This window comes from Polyodon spathula, chromosome 30, assembly GCF_017654505.1.
Source record: "Polyodon spathula isolate WHYD16114869_AA chromosome 30, ASM1765450v1, whole genome shotgun sequence".
Lineage (NCBI taxonomy): Eukaryota > Metazoa > Chordata > Actinopteri > Acipenseriformes > Polyodontidae > Polyodon > Polyodon spathula.
In genome coordinates this window covers 4,638,204-4,663,803 of record NC_054563.1, presented here as the reverse complement: position 1 = coordinate 4,663,803, position 25,600 = coordinate 4,638,204, and the positions used below count along the sequence as shown (strand labels likewise).

Here is a 25,600-nt window from a genome sequence, read left to right as displayed (position 1 = left end):
CCACTTGACGTTGAAAACAACACTTTCTTTGCGGCTGGATTTACCCTTCGGTGTCTTTTTAAAAATGCATGGTTATTAATTTAATTCAAAGCTGTCTAACAGACCTTAAGACTTTCTGGGAATTCTCAGTGTTCCTCAGAGGATGTTTCTGGGTATGTTTTTGATGTTGAAAGGGTAATGATTATACTACTGAAGCCAATTTAGATTTCAGCAGTGGAAAAGGTCAGGCTATTTATGTATGAAAAGAAAAGTATGCTATTAGGCGTGATTTATTAAAATTAGCGTGATTTGGTGTATGAAGTCAATCATGAAATGGCAAGTAGAAGAATTAGAATAATGTGTGGATTATCAAAGCATTTAGTGTATTACACGTACCTCTGTCGTTCCTTTGACATGGTCTTGATATGCCAAGCATCTGTGCAACACTTTGTGACTCATGCTGTATGTGTAATTATGAAACCAGCATTTATGTTTCAGATCACCATTAGTTATCCCAAAATCTACATTGTTTACAATACAGAGTATATCATTACACTACAAAGTATATTTATTGCTGTAATTCAGGAACAGAGTTTCACAAGAAAATCTCATGGGGCACCATTTTGTTTTCACCAGCTTACCGCCATGTTCTTCTGCTTTGCCAATGGATCATCGCATAAAAAAGTAATATTTTATACATCGTGCAAGTCCTCAATATCAGACTACTAAGCAGTCCAATACTTTTTGATGATTAAATGTATTGCATTAATACAAAACTTGGGCAAGCAAGTAGTCTACTATAGATAGCTCATCAGTGTAACAAACATACTTTTTTCATGGACCAAAATATTTTAAACCTAGCACAAAACAATGTGACATTATCATTGTCTTTCTCATTACAAAATGAGAGCATACTTTGCAAATGATGTAGCTTTAAACACATTTCAGCTTATTCTTCCTTCAGTGTTGCAGTTTCTTCTAAATAAAAAAAAAAAAAGTCTCTCCTTGGTAATACTTCAGGCTCTTTATTCTTTTAAAGTTAACTAATATGGTAGAAAAAAACACCACAAATGTAATTTTGTTGTAATTTCTTGTCATTAATCACCAAAATACTGGTTCAATTTGGGAATGCTGAAAAGGACTTTCAGACTGGAGAGTCCTCACCTGAGTGAATTCCAAATTAAAACCTTGGGCAATCAAATTAAATCCTTGTCAAGCCTGCAAAAATGTATATGTTTTGTCATTGAGCCAGCAGTACTAAAGTGCTGTCATGGATGTAGATTGCTTCATATCTAAATCTTGCAGACAGCTGAATAATAATTTATACTTTAATATTGGGAAACTTGAAGCCTATTTTAAGAGCTCTGTTTGGATGATATGCAACTTGAACTCCCCACAAAAATAATACATGAGTTTTGCAGTCAGAATTTACACTGATGTGAATGGATCACTGTATACAGCACAAATCAGTTTGTGAGTCTCGGTTTATAAGTAAGATTTGGTAATTATATAACCTGAATACTTAGACAGGCTCACATTTGAAACTGTGAACATGTATTCTGTTTTAAGAATGTTATAAACAGAAGGCAATGTGCTTTAACATGATTTAATCGCACCCCTAGAGGCATTACAACACACGAGTGGGCTTGATCGTATCAAAGTACCTCAGAGTGAAGCTTTTTCATAGCTAATTCAAAACTTTTCAATCAATATTGTAAATGTACACTTTGGAAACCCTTCCTCCTTCTTTAGTTAAACCCCCCCCCCCCCCCCCCCCAAACAAAATGACTTGAAAGGCCTCCATCTCAACTTTGCCCCCTTGTATTGGTACTGGCATTATATGCAGCAGTCTGAGATTGACCATCTGCTGCTTAATGCTTACTTCTGCATTAACAATCTATATTTAAGCCTCTGCCATAATCTTCTGTGTTTGCAAGCTTACCAGAACATGTATTTGCATATATCTGTCTCTAGCTCTATCTATCTGTCTAAATAGGGTTTGCCACACTTTAGTTTTGGAGTAAGGTTGTTTTGAGTCGAAAATTAAAAATCTAATGATAAAACCAAGAAAAGATGTGGAAAAACACATGAATTATGATTTATTTTTGATATTTGAGCCTTTAAAAAAGGGCCTCCTATGCCTCTTGGCATTGTAAATGTGTGCTGTGTGGCGACAGGTCCCTGGAATCTAACTTGTCGACACACCCAGGGGCCTTCGATTCCTCAGTGTTAATGTATTCAGAACTGCCAACTTGGCGAGCTGTCTTCTCGCATGTTAACTGCAGTTCAGGCTTTGAATCAGTGGAAGGTTGGAGATAGCAGAGTCTGATACAAGTTTCTATTCTCAATTATGTATATTTTCCTACCTGATAGATGTATAGACTCAGTAAACTGCTTGACACTAGAGACAAAACAAACTGTTGATGAGCACTGGAAACAAGGTCACTTAATCACCACTGTCCAGTGTATAACTGACGGAGCTCTTGCCATCTGCAGTTTTCAGCAGCAATACTGACTGTAATTAAATGGGAAATGAAATGAATATGCTAACCTTCTCTTCACATCTGCTCTGAGGGTATTAAAACTCCCTACCCATTCATCTGTGATTGGTAACTGGTGTCTTATGTGAAGTCCTAAAACCGTCAGCCACACTTCACAACATCTAATTTCTGTGGTCGAAGACCTCGACTGTGATTGGAAGTCTGTTACATTTGCTGATTTTTATAGCTTTCAAATTTGCTCAAATTCTGCCAGAAGGATATCAATTATTTATTGTTCTTCTTTCTCATTCACTACTTAAACTGTCACATAACCATAATCTCTAAAATGCTGTTTTATAAATAATGCAGGTGAGCATTAATTAACTTTGCTACTGTTACTGAATTCTAAAGCCTTATACAGTATAGTTCAGCATTGTTCTCTTTGATAAAGGAACTGTAATATGTAGAAAAAGTGTCAACTTTTAAGGCAAAAAAATCCTAAAAATCACTTGATATCTTTATACTGTGTGGGTTATCTAAAAAGAAACAAAAAATAAGCTTTATTAATGGATTGCTAGCAAAGGTTTCTAAATCTTTCCTCTTACTACAATTAGCAATATTATCTCTGGTCTCCCTTTTCTTAAGCTGAAGATCTTTTGGTTTATCTGTAGCCCTGTGTTTTGAAATATTCACATCTCCTGAAATAAACCAAACACATTTTAGCACAGAGGGGGAGTCTACTCAATGCCAAGAGGAACTTGATGAAACTAGCAGTATCATGAAAAAAATAAACCAATTTTGTAAACGATCTGCTTGTTTCTCTCTCTCTGTCTCTCTCTCATATATATATATATATATATATATATATACACACACACAAAATGACTGGTTAAATACGCCCCAATCAAAGCTGTCTAAACTAATTTGTGCAAAAAGCAGTTGTGAATTTGAAATAATTGCTCCTGTATGTGATCCCCATGCAGTTAGACTAATTGCACCCGTTTTTTTATACACACGTCTTTGTACAGTATGTATTGATTAATTATTTTCTCCCAATCACAGCTGTTTCTGTCTCTGATAATAAAGTCGTATGTAGAAGCATAATGCCGGCACGCTGAAATTCTGACTGCATTGAAATATCAGATTCTGGCTTGTCTTTCTTTACACAAGTGCTTGTTTAGCTGTTATTTGAAAGGGTGATTTCATTTTGGTTTCAGAATAAGCAAAGTGTTTATGGACCTGCTGTAACCTAGGAACGGCATAATCCTGACTAAATTGAAATGGAAATTTGAACTGCATTTTTGATTTAGCAGCAAACATTACATTACCTGAAGCAGTCAACTGCAATCTTTAGAAAGGAAATGTGATAGGATACACAACCGAGCTATCCAAAACCGTCACGAATTGCATTGGTAACATATTCTTACAATTGCTACTAAATATATATATATTTTTTGCACAGCATTGTTTCTTTTACATACAAATTAGCATAACTATTTTATGCTTAGCCTCTGTAACCCACACTTGGCGTAGTGGAGACGAAAAATAATTGGCACAGATGTGGTCGTAATTGTGAACTGAGACGACTGCCAACAGAGCATGAAAAATAATGATCTACGGATAATACTATGAACATTTTAAAAAGGTACCAGGTTGTGAATGTACTTATTTTTGGTCACATCTAACCAGACCATTCAGATGTAGGATTTACAGAAAACCTACTTAAGGATTATGGTTAGATAATGTTGGCACTTGGCTTATGTAGTTAGGTAATGTTGGCACAGTGTTCTGCAGTGGCACTTTCATACAGCACTGGTGCATGCCATTGGGGAACACTGGCGATAACCTGAAAAACAAAAGGTTGCTATCCTTATAAAATGTTTTTCTTTCTGTATATTTTGTTCATACTGTAAAAATCTACATGTAGTTGCATCTCTGTAATAAATTAGTATTGGTGTCACTTCAATGGGGTCCCAGCTGGAAAACGTGAATCACACCCACAGTAGTTTTTCCCCAGTGTTGGTATTCAGTGCATACGTTTCCTGCAACTCACAGATAAGGTTGTTTGTTTGTCTATTTATTTATGTTTTTATGTGTTCATTATATTTATTTTTCATTTACATTTCATTATTTTTTTTATTATAAAATCAGGCCCCCGCATGAGCTATCAATGTAAACTAATGAACACTTCTAGAGATGAATGCAGTCTCTTGGTAAATGTTCATTTCCCCTCCATTTCCAATTAAGATGTGACCTCAATAGATTTCTCGCTGCATTTTTTTTTTTTTTTGATTAACTTTTGAGTGGTGGAACTGGAAGAAGTATCACTGAAATGTAATGTGCATCTTCCTTGGAAACTGCCACTTCTGTAGCAGTACTGTTCAAAGTTGCATTATGCTAAATGTTTTATATCCAGAATATCCATTAACAGGGGTGAATGTAGTCAATCAAATGTAGATCTAATTACTGACTTGGTTCACATCCCAGAGGTTCCTGTCTTCCAAAAGTTTTGTCACGGTCCACAGAGATCATTGAACACCTAGTAAAATCAGTGCTATAAACCCGAAAAAAATAAAACCTGGTTTGTAGGTTAGATAAAGGTGAGCATAAAGTGTGTGCAATTAAAAAAGCAAGCACTGTCAACTAAAGCTTGATATTTGAAAAGAGAGATTTTACAGCACAAATGTGTAGGTCGTTGTTGGCCTGTCGCTGCTACTGTATACTGATACCAGTATGTATTGGAGAGAGCCCAAAGGGCATTCAAATACAATCTGCTTGGGATATCTTTCAGTCTTACCCTTGGATTACATTTTAAACCTGGCTCTGCTGTTCTTTTTATAGCAGCTTTTAAAAAGTACCAAATAACAAAAACAATGCTGTATTACAGTTGTTTTTGCAATATTGACTTTTTTTAAAAGATGATATAAGGATACAGAGCCATAATTCAAATGTATTCCAATTCCATTTTTTTATTGATGCTATACCTGTAAATGAATAAAAAAAAATAACTTCATATTGTGATATTATAACACCAGTCTTCTGCTGTAAAATAGTTTTTTTTTTTTTTTTGTAGTCGTAGCAGTAAGACGAGCCACACAAAGAATACAAGCAGCCACCTGGCTTGGAACTATTGAACCACTGCACAATTTAATTTAGCTCTTAACAACTGGAAAACTTCATGTTGCACATCTCGCAATGTCATTTGAAGGGCTTTCACAAATCCTAGCAAAAATAAACACACTGGCAATGAGACTGTGTAATGCCCTTTTAATCGACGAGTGTGGTAAATTTTAGCACCTGGAAATGAATGTGTGCTAATTGCAAACCGAGACAAATTAAAAAACCTGAAATGGTTTGTAAATATTTTGAAGCTTTACTGTCTAAATGTCAAAAACAAGATGCATCAGCAATACAGATCGATGTAATGCTCGGCTGGCTGTTTGTACTTAACTTTGATCTACAGGATGATCTGTGCAAGTTGTTTGATTGGAAGTGGTCGTAAGGTGCTAGTTTTGCTGGACCCCCATTTAGTACTTGGTGCTTGGTTTGCTGTGATATTCCAATGTGGTGCCCCTGTGTTTTGGGAGGTTAATAGTTGTCCGTTGTGTCATTGTCTTTTGTTCTTCAAAGGATGTGGCGGTGTTACAAAAGAAGACAGAAAAGTGTTCTTTCTTTCTGGCGCCGGCTGAAACTTGAAAATCTTAAACTGAGGGAAGCCACTTTTCAGCAATAGTTGCAGGGAGGCCTAGTTTGAGGTAGTCCCAAGTCTTCCCTGGGGTGCCGTGCAGTGACCTGAAACCTAGTCTCCTGAAACCAAGTTCTTAGCCAAGTGGCTTTGTGTTCCCTCAACTTAAGACTTACTCAATAAGCCTGATGCCTTATAAAAATAAGAGATGGTTTACACTACTAATATTCTTGTTAGAAAATAATTGAATAAACCACTAACTGCACCAACCTCAAGTGTTGCCTCAGGCAGAACAGATGAGGCAGGTGTAGAAAAGGTACTTTGGATTTCAGTGCCAATGCAATAGAATTAGGTTAATGGTTACAAAAATCCAGTTCCAGTTACCAGTTTGAAAATATTATTTTAATATTATTTTCTACCACATACACCCTCCTGTTCTTCCATAAACATTTAAAAGAAACAAAAGCCACTAGAGAAGCTGCTGTTCAGAGCAGCTTTTAACCTGAAAGATGAGGAATGTCAGCTTGACTAAAAATCCACATTTCATCACCATAAAGAGGTTTGAGAGAGACCTGCAGGTTGTGAGGAAATACGAAAGAGGACATCTAAATGAAGCTTGTTTTGTGTTACTGTTTTTGTAGTTTTTTTTTAATTAATTTTTTTTTAACCTTTCTGGTTGATATTATGATTTAATTAAGGCAGATAGAAGTGTAAAAAGCACTCCTTGCCGAATGAAATTACTACTGACGTGGAATGAAGTCGATGAAACGCTGAACATGGAACACTCATAAGCATGTCCTTTTGAGACATTTTTAACATCATGCTGTGCCTCAGTCTTTTATGGGGTTGTTTTTTTTTTTTTTTTATGTAGTCGTCGCCAATGGTTTTTACCCGGTTTTCTCCCCAGTTTGGAATGCCCAATTGTTATTTTTATCCCGGTTCACCGCTGCAACCTCCTGGCGACTCGGGAAACTGAGGCTGAAACACGCGTCCTCCGAAACCATGTTTGTGCTAATTCGTAATTTTGCGCACTGCGGATCCACAGCGAAGCCACCAGACCTATCATGCCGGAGGACAACACAGATCTCAGTGGCTCCACTGCAGACCTATCTCAATGGCTCCACTGCCCTGTCAACCACAGGGGTCGCTGGTGCGCTGTGGATTGCCCTGCCGACCTAATCCCTCCCTAGGAACCCGGTCACGGTCGGCAATGACATAGCCTAGGTTCGAACTCGCAATCTCCAGGCTATAGGTTGCATCCTGCACTCCACGCGGAGTGTCTTTGCTGGATGCGCCACTCAGGAGCCCTATTTATGTTTTTTAATGTTGTGAATTGTGTTCTTTTGAGAAGGCTTTCAGCTACCCTTGGTTTGTTTCTTGGACTTGTTTTAAGTCAGTATTCTTGTCTGTCTGCTATTGAAGGTAGTAGCATTGCAAGGAATTTATAAAGCTTTTACTAAGACTACAAGGTTTCAAGGATGAATTACAAGATACAATTCAAAGAGACTGATTTGTTCTTTCTCCTTACAACTGAAACCTTTCTCATCATTTATTTTTTTAGAAGAATGGCAATTGAAAATCAAGACTTTGCCAGTTTCTTAGCTAGCGGTGTGCCATGTTTTGTCAATGTCTCGTTATACTGGATCATTCATACAGTACGGGGGTCATTTTAATATTTAAATTAAGTCCATCCAGAGCTTTAGATTTTTTAGTTTTATTGATATTCATTTGTATGACATTGTTCAATACAACATTGTACAGTAGAGCTTCAGGTTGGCTCTAATCAGAGCTGGGAAATGTATTTACATAATTACAGGATCTGCTGCCAGAGGCTCAAGGAAAAAAAAACTGAAACTTCAGTAAGAAGGCAGCAAATCCCTTAGCAAGCACTTTTAATAAGCACTTTTAATAAAACTTGCAATGATATAGCAAAGAATAACACATTTGAATGTAGGAGGTTTCATACTCCAAATTGTGCATACTGTAGAGTTGTGTTTACCTTCCATATAGCTGTGCCCAAGTATATCAAAAGAAGAACCCTAAAGGCAGAGATTACAGTTTTGGTGTTTTTGTTTTTTCCCTCCCTTCGTTTCTATCTTAATTTTAAGCATCCAGCAGGCTGGGGATTTGTTGCAGTGCACTGGCTTTTTTTCACACTGCAGACTTACTGTGCAGCCACCTCAGAGCTACAGCGTCGGAGGACACGCAGCTCTGGGCGGCTTGCAGACTGCAGGGGTCACTGGTGCATGGTGAACTGAGGACACCCTGGCCGACCTAAGCCCGACCACCTCCAGGGAGCTCCCGTCTAAGGTCAGCAATAGAATAGCCTGGACTCGAACCGGCGATCTCCAGGCTATAGGGCGCATCCTGCACTCCACTCGGAGTGCCTTTACCAGATGCACCACTCGGGAGCTTAAGGGTCTTGTTTTTGCAAAGTAAAAACCCTTCACGCTTCTTCATTTTTAGCATTTATTTATAGTTCGCTTCATTGGCACTCTTTTGCAGTATAGAAGCATAGTCAGGCATGGAAATAAGACTCCCATTGCAGAGCAGTTTGATCGATTCCTTGTTTTTATGATGAGTTTAAATAACACACCCGAGCTTAATACCTATACCCTGTGGCTATTGAGGCTTGTAGTAAAATCTGGAATGGGTGTGTCACAGATGGTTCTGGCACGTCTCTTTTGTGCTATAAGTCTTAGATCCTTTTGCATGGAAGGCCTTGGTTGCAAGGGAGTGTGGTTCTTTGATGGCCCACTGATGATGGGAATGAGAATGTAAAGATGGGAGTCCAGCTAACAAGATTTAAGTTTTTGTAGGTGTCAGGCTTTTAAAGACTGTCACCCACACCTGTGGTGGCTTTGACAGACTCAATGAGAAACTGGAAGCAGGCTGATCTTTGGGATACAAATTGAACATTTGTGAAATTGCAACAAATATTGTAATGACTGTAATGTATTTTAAAAGAATATAAAGTCAGCAGAAATATTGAACAAATTATGAAAACACATTATTCTGAAACAATGTTATAATGTACTGTGTATTAGTCTATGAGAATATTGTACGATTTTGTTTGTATTTGATTTTATTGCAACTAAGCACAAAGGTTTTAAAGTATTTTGATCTAATAAGGAACAGAATGAAATAAAGTCTCTGAAGATAAATAATATGTTTTGAATTAAATAGAAATATCATATATAAACTTACAAGTGTTTTTGCCTGTTTGGGCTTTAGTGTAATAAAAATAATAATAGCAACAGAAGTCTTAATACTACTATATTTCTCAATATTAACAAGCCTATAGTTTAATGGATTCACAGTCACATTTCTTATTTAGAAGAGACGTAAGCTTGATCTCAAAATAGACTTTAAGCTAAACACAGGTATTCTAGAATAACTCCCACAGAATGTAAGTGTAAATGTTTTATTATAACAGAGGAAATGTTGTGTTTGAATAGAAGACAATAAAGTGTAAACTGTATTTAATAACTTTAGTGCACAAGGAAAATAACACATTTTGTGACCTCTTCTTTACCGGCTCGTAGCAAGGCTGTGCTGGGCATAAAAAAATAGGTTTTGGCAGTTGAAGCATGACTTGCTGGTAATCCAGCAGATTTGAATCCAAGGCATTTCTGTAATGAGCGATCTTTTAAAAAAATTAACTAATGAAATACTTTTTGGTAACAGAATAACAGAGTATATGGTGTAATGGCCTTTCTCTTCATTATATTATAGAAGTAAATGAAAACTTGGCAGCCGAAGCAAGCATTTCATTTATATTGGAAGAATACAGTATTAAGTCTACAGTATATTTATAAGGAAGGTAGCAACTTTAATTTGGATGTGTGTGAGCCACAAATACAGAGGCTTTTGGACAGTTACATTTAAAACTAAAAAATCCACAGTGTTGCATTTATGCTTTACTGCAGTAATAAACAGAAGCATTTATTTACAGGGAAACTTTAGAGTTTAAAAGTAAAAGAATTCAAAGTTTGTCTCGGAGACGCAGTATATTTCTTGAAGGGCGTTAGAGTTTCAAAAGGTAAGGCTTAGTGTTTAGCACCTTAAAGCAGGATTTGGTGTTGGCTATTAAAAGCGGGATTTGCCAACCTTGAATGAGAACCAACGGGAGGTGCTTTAAGAAAGACAGGAGTATGTACCTCATTATATTAAGAAAATAGTGAGAGCTTAGTTATAAAAATTAGAATGTAAGCTTTTTTATTATCTGAAAAGATACCGATCTGAGACGTCTCTTGAATCTGGCCAAAAATGATTAATGCTGTGAATTTGCAGTAGAGTGTCATATTAATTAAAAAAAAAACTAGCCTTGCAGGTAAACAGAGTGTCTCAAACCTGGTAGCACAGGGGATTTTTAGAAACAAAGAGAGGTCAGGCTTAGTTCAAGCATGGTACAGTTAATAGAGACTATTATATTTAACATGTTCATTATATCCTGAATTTTAAATGAAAATAACTGGACTGGCCACTGTATGCTTAGTGATTTTATTCAAAAGCTTATGATAAACCCCTACAGTCTTTGTACAATATTTTGTGAACCATGAACTCACATTGAATTAGAATTAAGGGGATCACCGGTACTTTTTTAGATATATTATTCACACAAAGAGCAGTCAAAACAGAGCAAACAATTAGATTTAACTGGGTCTTCTGATGTATTAAATGGAGAAAAAACTATATCAAAGCTGAGGTAAAATCCTAGTCAAGTATCACTTAACTTGATCTTACAAGTTGTGTGGTCCATGCTCTGAAGATCTCTGAAAAAGCTGGTTGCTGTTTGGTTGTTTTTAGAAGTCTCAGCTTTAAAGACAGCTCTTATTTTTTACGTTGTATTTTACAATTACACGTCCATATACTGGAAGGTAAGAACAATTTTGAATATATATCTCATTTATATTGATGAATCGCTATAAGGTATAGGATTTACATTTTAGCTTTGGAGAATGATATATTGGATGTTTTAGGATTTAGCAGTGGGTGCTTTAGCGGTTTGTATATCTAGCCTAAGAGCTGAGTATGTGATAATATATTGAGTATGTGATAGTATATTACTGTTTTGAAGTATTAATTCTGTTAAACCCTGTAAAGGCACTGGAAACACCCAGATTGCCTATTAGCAGGGATCCAAAGTGGCTTGCAACCACTTGATACATTATTAAGCATTTAATAAACAGAAGGAGCACTATTACTGCTCTGATTCGTTAAAACTTCAGTCTGTGTGATTTTCCTGATTTTATTAAAAGTTGTCTGGATATTTTGCAAGCCCAGTGCACGAACAGTCCACTACAGGAGTCCAAAACATCTCTGTCTTAAACATCTCCCCTGAGGTTAAAGGTGTGCTCAGAGCAATACAAGAAGTATGTGCGAAGTCTGACAGGTGAAACTGCTATGCAATATGAATCTTATTTCCAACACGGACAGGTCTGTCCAAAGAATGACTCCACAGCATGTTTTTTTTGTTGCAGGGGAAGGATCCTATTCAAGTTTGATAATGGCTTTATGAAGACTTTGGTAGTAGTAGTAGGTACAGTCAAATTGCAGCAAAATGTCTTTAAGAACTTCCTGGTTCTCATTATCACTCTTAGCTAAAAAGGTTGAATAGCTCTGTATTAAAATAAGTGGCAATTGGTGTGTTGCGTGGTCTGTAATGTAAATTACCACCCCTGCAATCCTCCAGAAAACAGAAGCCCTGTCATGTGCATCATTTATAAACATGAAATCACCACCCCCTCCAAACCACGCTTTCTTCTGATCGATAGGTGGAGCACTGCGATGCAATAAAAAGTAATTTTATAATAATGGATTCTTTTATTTGGTAAAACTGTAGTGGAACCTGTATTCCTGCATAAAAAAAATAAAACACAAAAAAAAAAACATCTAAAAATCTAAATATTAATAACATTCAAATAAAAAATGCCAACAAATGTAACTATAAGACGATGGCAGTGACAGTAGAAAATAATTAAATAAAATGCATCCAAATCAAATAAGCACAAAGTAAAAGCGCCTGAAAAATGATCTACGGTGTATCTCCTAAAGAGAGTGATGAGGGGCTGTGGAGCAAACCGGGAGGACAGATTCTTCTTTTTGCTGCAGCCTTTAGTGCTCTGCGAGCGTAGACGGATAGCTGCGACCCTGAGTCCTCGCAGAATAGAAAAAGAGAAGATCCAGGCAATGCCAGCCCAAGCAGACCAGAGAGAATAGATGCCACCTGGGATCAGAACTTTACCACTGAGGTGTATTCTCAATGAGTGTCATCTTGAAATGTTTATGTAGAGTTGCTCTGCTGGGTATTAGACCAAATCACTTCCCATTTAGGGGTTTCCTCCAGATTTTCCAACTCCAAATATTAGTTACTGGAAGTCTGGGCATATATGGAGGAACCTGTCCAAACATGTACCACTTTGTTTATTGTGTCACACTGTATCCTGCTGCATTCTCTTATTATGTTTTTTATGATGATTGATTTTTGTTGTTGTTTGTCTTTGTTGTTAGTCAAGAGGTTTCTGCCTAGAGTTTTTTATATAAAACTGTGTGGGAGGTCAGGGGCCTTGACTGACACTGATTGATTACACAATGCTGTACGGACAGCAGTATATCAAAAACCTATTTCTTCCCTGTCAGCCACCAGTTCAGATACCCTAGCCAGCAGCAAATAGTGTGGGGTTACACCATAGTGTGAGTTACAGTGCTAAAAAAATGCATTTATCAAAATGAAGTAGCTTGCATCAGATGTAATGGTCATTTTACATTTTTAGCAGCGTGTGTCTGTTATTGATTATCAATCATTCAGAAGAGCCTGGTGGTGATGGTTTATTGTTTAAGACAAGCAATTTTACCTTGCTTTTGTATATGTATTGGGACTTAGAACTACTTTCATAGACAGACACTGGCCTTTTGCTTACAGCTGTGAATTTTGTTCTTGTATTTAAATCCATGCCTCTTGCAAATCCCAATTAGGGAACTGACAGTGCAAAGTTACACGGAGGGGTAGCCTTTTGTCCTGTTAGGTATTCAGTGCTTGTAGTAAAGATGCACTTGCCGAGTAAATCTTGCTGAGTAGAACTAATATTTGTCTGATGCTGTAGAATATTTGTGCTAATTGACTTGTGGCTGATACCGTTGAGAGCTATTCCGTGTGCTATTGATCTTGGTTAATCACTGGACACACATCGTTAACACTAGTCCCAATGCGTACTGGTGTCTCGTGGCCTTACAGTGAAGCAGAAGTGTGGATGTAGTGTGTTCTCTATACAAAAAAAAAAAGTTTAATTGTACTTGATTATTACTGGGGAAATGAATCTGAGGCTACCTTATTTAGGGTTGCTTAGCAACCACTTCTACAGTATGGCAAAGACTGAGTCAGCAGATGTTTATTGAAGAGTATTGAATGTCATGCATGCTCTAAGAGGATGTTATGGCAGTTTTGTTGTTCCTACAAAATCAATGGACTAATTTGTAGCATAACCTACCTATTATTAACTAAAATGACTGACATTTAGAAGTCCAGTAAATGCAAATGGTTGTGTCATATTTTAAGAGCTTATTTTAATTGGTACTTTCACTGTAATTTGTAATTGTGCATCTGCTTACTGCAAGTGTTGAATACTTAAAGCATTTAACAAACATGTTATTAGTATTGAATATTCTTATCTTAACCCTACCACCGAGCCGATTGTCTTGTCTCTTGGGAAGATAAGGGTTCATTTGGGTATTTTGTTTGTAGCCTTCTATGAGACAGTATGGTCACAAGATGTCATTTGGACAGGGATTTGATATTAGAAATGGCATGTGTCTAAAGACTCATCTAAGAATATAATGAAAAGTATCAATAGAAACTTTTTTTTTATCTGTAAATGTCAAAAGAATCTGAGGTCATGTGGGTAACACACCGTTTAAACTGTAAAGTTTTAAAACTCATCTGCTCGAAAATAAATAAGGCAGTTACAGATGTGACACCTGGATACATGTATTCCCAATATGCACCGATCTCAGAATGAAAAAAAAAAAAAAAAAAAATTTGTCCATCATCCCAAATGCTTGAGAGAAGTAGTCTGTGTGTGTGTTTGTTTTATAATGCTAATGGTACATGTATATCAGTTGTGTTTACGACTATATATCTTAATTGCAGGAGTAAACTTACAGTATAAACCTATTTGTACAGTAGCTCACTGTTCTGTTTTTCAGTCTCTAATGTCAAGCATTTTTCATATTTGCTTTTATTGTCGCCTTTGGCAATAGTGTATGCTATGTGCTTTTTCATACTGTACATATTAAGCAGATAATCAAGTACAGTACACCCTCGCTATAATGAACCTGTTGGGGTCCAAGCCTTTTGTTCTTTATATCAAGGGATTCGTTATAGTGAAAGGACAATCAAAATGAACGACAAACTGTTGGACTAAACTAATGAGATGATATTGTGAATAGAAGTAGAATTGCATGCACCTGTTCGTCTCATGTATGCAGTGTACTGCCTTTGCTTTATCCAGTTCGATAAAGAATTAAAACTCTACAAAATTCTGAAGATAAACTTTTATTCAAAATCAATCTGACATGAATAGTTTCAAAGTGCACCAAATCTTAATCCAACATGCAAGAATCCTAAACTGATCTTTCATTCCAGATCAACCCGACATGAAAAGTTTGACATGACAAGTTAGTCAGATCCAGATTTTTTATTTCTTTTTTTCTTTTATTAATAAATTTTGCTTTGCGGCATGGTTGCAGAACAAGCTAAAAAAAAAAAAAAAAAACTATAAATATATTCACGACAGAGAGATGCCTCAGGATAGGCATTCAGTGCATACAGACCAGGATGTTGAATGTGTGTGTGATTTTTTTTTACTTATTTTTTTTTTGTAATTTTATTTTTTTTAAATTTTTATTATTTGGGAAGCAGGGGCCAGGTTTGTTACAATGAATGTTGTTATAGTGAAGATGTACTGTAATTGTGTGCTTTTAAAAAAACATATTTAAGCTTCCAAGCCAGAATGGCAGGGGAAGCCTATTGTTATTGTAACCATTTTTTATTATTATTCTTCCCAAGACTTTAGACTGCGCCTGCTTGAACACCGTGTAAACCAATCAACATCAAACTTAGCAGCTATCATCCCAGGATGAATACAGTTCAGATGCTAAACAATTGCGCTACTATGTCAACCAAGGTGGTGGCCTGACTTAATTTTTTTTTATAAAAACCTTTCAAAATCTACTTGTTGGTAACCGGTGAAGCGATATGGTCTGAAACTTGGCAAATGTCATCCACAACCAATCCTGCTTCAAGTTTGTGAAGCCTGAGTTGCTGCAATGAATTTTAATATCAAAATGACTGCCACCAAATTTGCCGAAACATGCCCGAAACATCAGACCGCTTCTGTTTGAAAACCGTTTAACCAACTAACTGAACTTGGCAGGCATCATCCAGGGGACAATGGAATTCAAATATGGCAAAAGGGTGTTCTTTTGTAAAACAAGATTGCTGCCAGACCTACATTTTCATCTTAAATTTAAAACCACTTCAGTTGAAAAATGTTTTTTGATGAACTCCAAAGTTAGCAAGCATCATCCCTGTGTCAGAATTGACTTTTTCAAAAATGGTGTCTGTGCCTAAACCAATATGGCCGCCTGACACATTTCTTTAAAAACTTTTCAGAATCTTCAGTCAAATGTAAAACTAGCTTATAACTCCTTAGAGTGCGGCTAGGTTAATGGTTACTAGTTATAGTTATAATTGTTATGGTTATTTTAATGTAGACCCAGGGTCTTATGCAATGAATACCTTGGCTGTTCCCCCTCGGATCACAGCACCAGTACATCTATTACTTGGTGTCTGTCACCATGTGGTTGGAGAGTACTGCAAGATTACAGCACTGAAGTGGTTATCAGGCAGTCTCAGCTATAACATTCTTGGTTGTAATTGTCATGCAGTCATAGCAGTAGCCGAAGTGTCTTTTAAATGGCACAGTGTTAGGACCGGGTTCAAATGGCAGCCGGTGTTATTAACAGTCAGTCAGTGCACTGGTTTAGAGTGGAGTTGCTGTAAAGCTGAGAGGTTTATGTTTGAAAGTGGGCAGAATTATTATATAGCTCAGATAAGGATTCTGCATAATTTGGAATTCCTTGTCAAATTGTGCAATCCAGTACGGTTGAGGGAAAGGATGTTGCCTTTTTATTTGATTTTTTTTTTTTTGTGGTTGCAAGATAATTTTGAAATTTTATAGGCTAAAATGCCCAAAGCAAAATGTTTATAAAGGGTGGTTGATCATAGTACGTTTAATTAATGGCTAGGATACAACATTTGAATCTGATATTTTTAAATGTGAAATATAATTATGGATCCAGCACCTTATTAACACGCTTAGCAACACACGGCAATATGTCTGACGTTGTTCGTCAGCACCTTGCAACGTGACAGTTCTTTAGTTTGTTATTTATTTGTTAGTTAAGGGTTAAGCAGATGTGAAGAGGGGAAAAAAACAAATAGAAAAAGCATTATGTCTCCTTGCTTGAGCACTATCCTTGGACAGTAATGGCTCTCAATGCACATTGATTTTCACACACCTGCTTTCTGTAAGCACCCTGCGAGCTGGAATCTATTTTGTTTCTTCTGCTCCTACTTTTATGGAGAAAAGACATAGCAAAAACAAAACTGAATAACGTCTGCCAGAATGTGTGGGTTCTAATATTAACAACACAACATTTTCTTTTTAAACAGTCATCCTTGGCTTTTAATATTGACTGTTTAACAAGGCTTGCATTTCATGTTTAAACTTGAAACTAAATTGATGTGAAAACAGCCCTGTATTATCCTATGGCACTGAGTTACAAAGAACGCCCCAACAGCGTTTAGTCTAGTAATTTCCACTCCTACTGAGAAATATCCTCAGCCCTAAAATGAGCTTGCTGTTAAATCGCCTCGCTATCTTTAACCCTTGACTCTCTTCTAAAACGACATTCTCCTTGAGTTCCCCTTATTGGGTGTGTTTATTTGGTACAGAACATATATAATATGATTTGTTTTATTTGATGGATTCATGGAGGCAATTTGTCTATGTTAGGAGGCAGTGTGGTCCAGTGGTTAAAGTCCAGGGCTTGTAACGAAAAGGTCACCATTTCAAATCCCACCTCTCCCACTAACTGTCTCACTGTGTGACCCCGAGCAAGTCACTTAACTTCCTTGTGCTCCATCCTGCAGATGAGATGTTAAATCCAATGTCCTATTGTAAGTGACTGCATATAATGCACAGTTCACTGCCTGCCTCTGTAAAGCGCTTTGTGATGCTGGTCCACTATGAAAAGCGCTATATAAAAATAAAGATATTATTATTTATTATGTCCTTGTAATGTAGGAATACATTACAGTAACAAGGTATACTAGCTGTCATTTTGACAGTGACCGCATGACAATGACAAATGGGCTGGATATGACAACACCTCCTCTTGAGACAGCATGACTTAAGTGGTCAACAGCAAGCAATTTTTGTAAAAAAAAAAAGAAAATCGTATTGATAATGGCTTAATGCTGTTTAAGTGTCAGTGTTGGCCCCCTTCCCACAAGTCTAGACCCTGCCAATAAAAAATAAATAAATAAATAAATGATTACCCCATTTTAAAGACATTGTATCTTACGGATAGGTTTCAAGTTAAACATTCAGGCATGTCAAATTAACAATTGCTTTTTCCTTGTAATTCTCTAGGGTGCAAGTGATGAAGGTGAGGAGGAGGAGGTGGTGGCCTATCTTGACCAGAGTGATAATGAAGGAGAGTTTGACCCCAGCACCCTGCCTGATCCTGATAAACACAGGGACTCTGATCAAGATGAGGAGTCGAGCGCTGGAGAAGATGTGATGTAAGTTTGTGAGATGTTAAGTGACATTAATACTGTGTCATTTTAGATCATCATCCATCCAATATCCAAAAAAGGGCAATGGGGTTAACTAGCTAAATTTGTTACCAGTAGCAACTCTCTGCCTACTCATAATAGATACGTGATGCAGCCTGCTGTTATAACGGCATACGCGCTCTCAGCAGGAATTTGAGATTTTCATTCCATGATGTATTGCAGCCTTCATTTTGGATGACAAGCTGTATATATACTGAAGTCAAAATCCTTCATTTGAGGATTAATTTCCTCCTTATTTGAATTAGGAAGTGAAGACCCACGCTGTGGTGTAATTATTCATTTTACTCAATTTACTGCTATTATCTTATTGGATTTAAGCTTTTATGAAAGATTAATATGGTTTTCTGCAGTACCAGTACTAGTTTTTTTTTTTTTTTTTTTTTTTTTTGGAGTGTATAATAAAAACACAAATAGAGGGAGGTATACATGTTTTAATGTGTGAGCTTTCTTTGACTGATCCCATGATAGATTGTTTTGTTATGTTCCTACATGCCTAACAACACTTGTGCAGCTGGTAATCTGCTTGAATCTTTTAGGCAAATAGCCAACTGATGCAAATTCAGATCACATTTTGCTGTGCTCTAGAGTCCTAAAGCATAATGCTGTCATTGTGCGTTGTATTAGCAAGCCTGCCCAAATGAGAGCGCTCCTGGTAAAGTACACGCTCATTCCTTCTAATGTGATCACTCATTCCAGTAAAACAGGACACAGATTACTTATAATACCTGAATGATTTGATAGCACTCGTAGCAATCACTTGCAGTTATTTCTCTGGGAGTTGTAAACGCAAAGTACAGCACGGTGCACAAATCACACTGTAATTATTGTTGATTTCTATGGTAATGCATTTCCTCGAAGGACGCTTAAGCTAAAAAGGCCTACACTATGGGTCACAAGGTAGGCACAAAGTACAGTAATATTGGTCGTTAAGCATTTTCTGTGGGATTTATCTGATCTAATTAAGCCACAAGTCAGATGCAGCTTTGTCGTATTGTGTTAAACACGCCCGTTGACAATCTGCTGTCTTACATGGTATTGATACAGCTAATGGAGACCAAGCTTGTTTGGAGCTGATGTCTGGCTTTTTGGTAGAGTATTTATGTTCCAAACATTTACAATTTCACACTGTAAACAATCTTTTTGTTAAATAAGCAAATGGATTGAACTGAACCGGATACCTGGGGACACTGCTCTTTTGTTGTGTTAAAAATCTCTTATTATTTAGTGTCCTTTTATGAAAATGTTCAAGGGTATAAAGCAGCTGAATGAAATATGAAAGGCAGGCAGGTGTCTGTATCGAGGTCAGCCTGCTCTCAATTGATCCGTGTCCTTTACTATTGGGAGTTCAATCCGGTGCTGCTGTTTTGTAGAGTTTGGCTACATTACCCTTTTCATAATGTTTACATTGTCCCTAGCAATAATCTTTATTTTTCTGTGTCTCCTAGTCTGACCAGGAGCCACGTCTAGTATTGCTAGCCGTGTGTAATTGTCAAAATTATGGGCTGCTTTTTCAATTGCATAGATCGCTAGAATCTGGTGAGATTTTTTCTCACCAGATTCTGGAAAGAATTTTTTCTGAATAAAAAAAAAAATTAGGCTGTTTCATTCTATAGGTCGGTTACGCACTGATGAACACACACAGGCAGTGTGTTCAAATTGTCACAGGAGCGTTCCACCAAGAAGTTACAGAAAACACTTTCTATTCGATTGTTACACTGTTCTTCCCACTATAATTACACACAATATTGTCTCAATTAGTTTCTTTTTTCTTGTCGCATCTCATCATACATCAAGACAGAATTGCTGTATAAATGTGATGTTATATCGACCAAAAAGATGTGTCTTCAGGCCTGGGTTTAAAATTGCTGTGTGTACCAGCTTGTGAACCTACAATACACGGAGCAAATCTTTGCTGAGTTTTTAAATAAATGTATTACTTTCTGTTTATTGTGCTCATATTTTCAAATATGTTTTGATATTAAAGTACTTCGAAAAATAGTCATGATATTCTTGCGCTCAGTCAGTAGTATTGTGGTTTTGCTTTGGTGAAAACGCATAATGTATAGACAACCAAAAGAACTACCCAGAACTTAAATTATGCAGGTATAATGGAACAAAGGCACCTTTTACCCGTCGACACGTGTGCAAGTGAGAAGAAAGTGAAACAGCTGACATCTAGAACGCTTGCCCTGGACAATTCCATAGTAGTCATGATAAATCACCAGCAAAATGGTATGCATGATGGCCATTGCTACAGAACCTCGACATGCATTTATATCCACAGAAAAGAAGGAACTAAAAGTAAGTAATGATTTTATTAAACAAACATCACAATACTCGGTAATGCATTCAGGCCGTGAAAAGCAAATTCATTTTCAAAAGCTGTTGAACGGGAGTAAAGGTGATCCTGACCAGTGAACATGCATCACTGTCAAACTTGTGGAAGTTTGGGAGACTTCAATGAGAAGAAGCGTCCATGAGTCGCCTCCCTGGTTGAAGCCTCAAAGGAAGACTATAGTGTTGCAGTGGCGCGAGAGTCCTCTGGAATCCTGATCTCTTGATTCCTGTCCGCACAGATGAAAGTACTGTCGCTCCGTTGCCTGCAATTCCGTTCCTTGTCCTGTGGCCACAGTGTGTTCGTCAAGTGTATTCCACACTTCAAGGCTGCATTATTAAGCCCTTACTTGAATAAAATCTGTCTGGCAAGCGTGTAGGATCCCTGAGAGTTTTGCACAGACTAAATTTCAACAAAGTGGAGTTTTATAGAAAAAGCCAAGCACAGTACATCTATAGCCTTAAGGTATTTTAAAACCAAGCGGTGGAATGTATTGAAAGGGAATAGGGGTGTAACAGTAGGTGCTTCTCAAAGAAAGGGGACTCGCTACCACAAGATCATTTACCGCAGTAAACTTGGCAACATGTACAGTAAGTATATTTAATTCACAATAACATGTAACATCGCATGTTATCTGAGCAGGGAATAACCTTTGCAAAGGTCATAGATGGTAAATATAGCGTTAATGAGCTGTTATTACTTTGAGACAGCTGGAGTTCAGGAAGACCTCCTGCACTGTACAGCATGTAAAACTGCCTCTGTCCAGAAATACTACCCACAACCCATTTTTATATTATTGGTGCATCTGTCAATATGGTACTAGCAAACAGTTTTGAGAAGGTGAGGATTAATTAATAAATACATTAATGAATTAATGTATAAGGTGCCTGCTGTTCAATGTTACCTTGCAGATCACAGGGTTTAATGCCTTCTGTTTTACTGAAGGCCAGTGTGTCTGTTCTCTTTAATACATGACTGTGAATTAGTTACTGGTATGTGTTTAATTCATTATGTTGTTCAGGTGTGGATTCAGGCCACTTTTTTATTTTTTATTAATGCAGCAATGCAAATGCTTAAATGCAGCAGGCAGACATTTGTTTTATGAATAGCAGTCCAGTGTTAATATTGTTCCATGTTTGACAATTTGTCATGCCAAAGGATTTAAAATCATCTCGGGCAGTATAGACCATTTAAACTGGCTTCTGAGGAAACACTGTAGTAGCACCACCACCCTGAAAAAGACTTGCTTTTGAATGAAGAGTGACTGTAGTCGTGAGAGTGCTGTGAACGTCTCGCCACGTTCATGTTGTTTGCTTCTGTTGGCACCCTAAAGCCTTATAATGCGCACACACTGCGTACATTTTTGTTTGTTTCTATGTAAGCTCATGTCTCCTGTATTACAACTCATTGGATACACTGAAGTAGCTCTGTAACTCATTTTTACACGTGTTGTTCAATTACCCTACTGCCATTTATTGTGTTTTCCATTACCTGCGAATTGCCTATAAATGTAATAAATGTATGCAGGTAAGTATTTCTATATTTGTTGCATATGTTCTGCCTCTCTGACCTGGTTCTTTAGAAAATCCATATTACAGCACAGCTCTAGGTGTATCATTGTCTGCAGAGACTGTTATTAAACGGCACTATAATATTTGATGTAATTCAGGTCCTAGGGTCACGCTAGTCTCCTGTGAGTTGTGTCTGTGAAACCCATTCTGTGGAACTGAATTCAGGTAGGCAGGTGCTGTGTTCTTTTGTTTGACAATAAAATGAAATGACCAATCGGTTTGCTGATGTGCTGTACAGCCTCTCGCGGAGTTACAGTTCAGTCCACCAACTTTCAGTGAACTTGACTGGATCTACAATACCGTCTAGAATAAGCATGTGACGTCTGTGTGCGTTTTTAAACAAATATTAATCGGGTTAGCATGGCCTGGGGGCCGCAGACCCACAGCAGAACAGTGTTATTGTTAAAGAGTAACTTTTTTGTTTAGTTTTCATCTTAACTTTTGGCATTTACATTTGTACATCTTTAAGTTTGAGTATTTTGGCATTTGCCTATTTAAGCAGTGCACACAGCATGCCCTCATGAACCATCTCCTAAGTGCCCCTGCCCCTCCCCCACTCACAATCAAGCTGCCTGGTTTTTGGAAAATTCCAGTTCCTCTTGTTCCATCAATGCCATCTGAAGCACTGAAAACAATCAGTCATTCCAACATAACTTGTCAATTTGCGTCTTGCTTGCTCTAGAGCGTTTTGAGATAATAATATCTGACGTCTTTTAAACTGACAAGATACCAAAGATTAATACTGTATTCCACATGTGTTGTGAAATATAAAGCGTGTATTTTTAATATAATTCAAGAGGTGTTCTGCTCCTCCTCCAGTATAGCAATAATCCAAAAATGCTGCAGTGTAAAAAAAAAAAAAAAAAAAAAAAAAGCAAAAAAAAGCAAACCAGCCTGTTATACTCTGTTTGTTAAGCAGGTCATGTTTTTTATTTTCTTTGTCCTCATTTATTGGGTCTATAAATCATTCTGCAAAGGCCAGACTGCACAGAGAAAATAAAAACAAGACTTTGTGATTTAGGGCCTTTTAAATTTTTCTCTGCCAAGATTCACTGATGCACAGTGCCTTAATTGCATACTATAATACCTATGAGGCACAGAATAAATAGCAGTGCACTTCATTCCTCATAAGGACACATTACATTTACATGGCACAGCACAAACTGTATTGTAGGTGATTTTTTATATTTTTTTATTATAAATTATCCTTTCATATCTGAATTGCATACAGTCTGTTTGATGCACAGCAGTGGTCATTATAATACAGACCACATGGGGCCCGTGGAGACCCTCGTTGTGGCCCCCTGCTGTCTCCAGGTAAACTGGGCACAGTAGTGTAATCACCTCATGCAATGACCCAAGCACTCTGTTTTGTACACAGTTCAAGTTACTTTAACCTGAAATGCAAGAACTACTTCTGAGATGCATCGAAGCATTAAATATATGTCAAGTTATTTACGAGCTTTAAGCAAACCGATAATTTAATTCCTGTTACTTTGTCAACTGGTGTCTTAAGCAGTAATTTTATGTGATCCTGTGATATATATATATATATATATATATATATATATATATATATATATATATATATATATATATATATATATATATATATATATATATGTGTGTGTGTGTGTCACACATACGTATGTATAATGCATACATACACACACAGAGTTTTGAAATAATTTGTGTCCGGTCAGGAAATGTACTATTGATTGTCACCTCTGTTAACGAGAATCATTGATTCCTGTTCAACAGCACGTCCTCTAAGAAGAGGGTGAGGAAGAGAAGCCACGGCAGTGAGAGCAGCAGCCCTGACGAGGAGGAGATGCCTGCGGGGGGGAAGAAGAGGAAGAGTCACGACCATGCCAGCCTGCTCAAGCCCCTGGATACTGGCTTGTCCTTGGCAGAAGACGAGGAGCTTGTGCTACATTTGCTCGGCAGCAGGAGCTAATTCTTTTCTCTGGAGGTTGTTTTCTGGGTCAGTTTTTTTTCTATTTGACTAACCATTTTTATCAGTATTGATTTGGCAAGTGGTACAGCTGAAGGAGGTTGAAGTACATGCAACATGCATTCAGATTACTGATTGCACATTATAATTCTTTGAATGTCTTTTTACTCAAACCCCAGTCTAACAGCATCGCTGGCCAGTGGGTGGGATGCTGCCAGTTAATCAGTAACCGCTCCTTGGTATTGTGTGTTCATTTGTTGAACAGTTCATATAGCATCTAGTGCTGGCTGGCACCGAGATTAAAAAAAAGGCATTGTATCCCATTCAAAGTATATGCTCCCTGCCAGGATTTCCGTGACTTGAACTGGAATATAGGAGATTAACATACTGCATTTAGTTAATATGTTAAGCCACCTGCCATCTTGTACAACAATCCTCATTTATTATAATAATTCAAGTGAAGAAACATTGCTGACACTGATTGATACTACTTTTGTACCTATGTAAAACATTCTGGAAAAACATATAATCTTTTTATGAGATTCTGTGTGTTTTAATAGCAACCTTTAATGAGGAGTATATCAAGTGTTTCGCAAAAGTATGTTTTTTAAGGAATAGTAATAAAAATGAGTATGTACTTGTGTTTTGCTGTGGTTTGTACTGTTTTTTTATTATTATTATTATTTTGGCTCATACACAAGACATTTACTGCTGTGCTAAATTAATAAGTTGCATTAGGGGCTGCAACACTCTTGCTAGTTCTGTAACATTAGTAGTTTTATTTCGGTTCACAATAAAGGGTGCAGTTTTAGAACAGGGGTAATGCTTTGTGAATAGCGCTTTGTTCTAAGTACTATAGGATGTGAATCACAGTTCATGTCTTTGTAATACCAGTGAGGAGCATACTTAGTACATCATGCCGGTTATAAATCGATCATGGGTAAGAACAACTGCAAATACAAATGAAGTAGCCGTATACAACTGATAGAGTAAAACAATATATTAAGTGGCCAAATAATACTCGTGTTACTTCCTTTGTTTTGGTACTGGAATCTAAAACATTTTACAGGTGTGTATTTCATCAGAAACAATTCAGTACAAAGGAAAGTGGGCACATGACGAGTCAGTCAAGTTAATAAACCATGTGGCATTTCTTTTGATCACAGGAGCCTCTGCTTTCCAGACTTCCACTGGGAGTTCAGTGACCACTGTGCCACAAGTGTATAAGGATTGGCAAAAACTTCAGAAGGAAATTTCTGACTGGCTTGATTATAAAAGGTCTCCCAACAGATTTGTGTGATAGTCCATGGCTTTAACAATAGGATATACAATAAAGGGACCACATCAGTAAATATTCTCGGGTGGTGCTGGTGCTAAAATATTGCATTACAGATTTCTTTGTGGATTCAAGTCAAGTGCTTACATACCAACTTTGTACTTGATTCTAACATCATTTATTTACTGCAGTGGTTCTCAAATTGGGGTCTAAAGAGTTTGACCAAAGGGTTCTAATACTGTATACATGTATGTCTAATCATAATGTGCATTTTGGATTTAAATATGTAAACATTCATTTGACTGTTTGTTTTTAATGTTCATTTGCAATTGATAAAACAGTATTATTCAAGTGGATGACGGCCATCTGAAATGTTTACTCCATATTAATTCCAGTA

The 25,600-nt window shown here is 37.1% G+C and overlaps 1 protein-coding gene across 1 annotated transcript in view; it reads left to right on the top strand.

Moving 5' to 3' along the window:
• ddx10 (DEAD (Asp-Glu-Ala-Asp) box polypeptide 10) overlaps positions 1-24,564 on the top strand; it is a 68,544-nt gene extending 43,980 nt beyond the window's left edge. The window contains exons 12-13 of the mRNA XM_041232596.1: positions 17,862-18,013; positions 23,735-24,564. Coding sequence (XP_041088530.1) covers positions 17,862-18,013; positions 23,735-23,930 — 348 coding nt within the window. The 3' untranslated portion in view covers positions 23,931-24,564. The remainder of the gene's footprint in view (positions 1-17,861; positions 18,014-23,734) is intronic.
• The last annotated feature ends 1,036 nt before the right edge of the window (positions 24,565-25,600 follow it).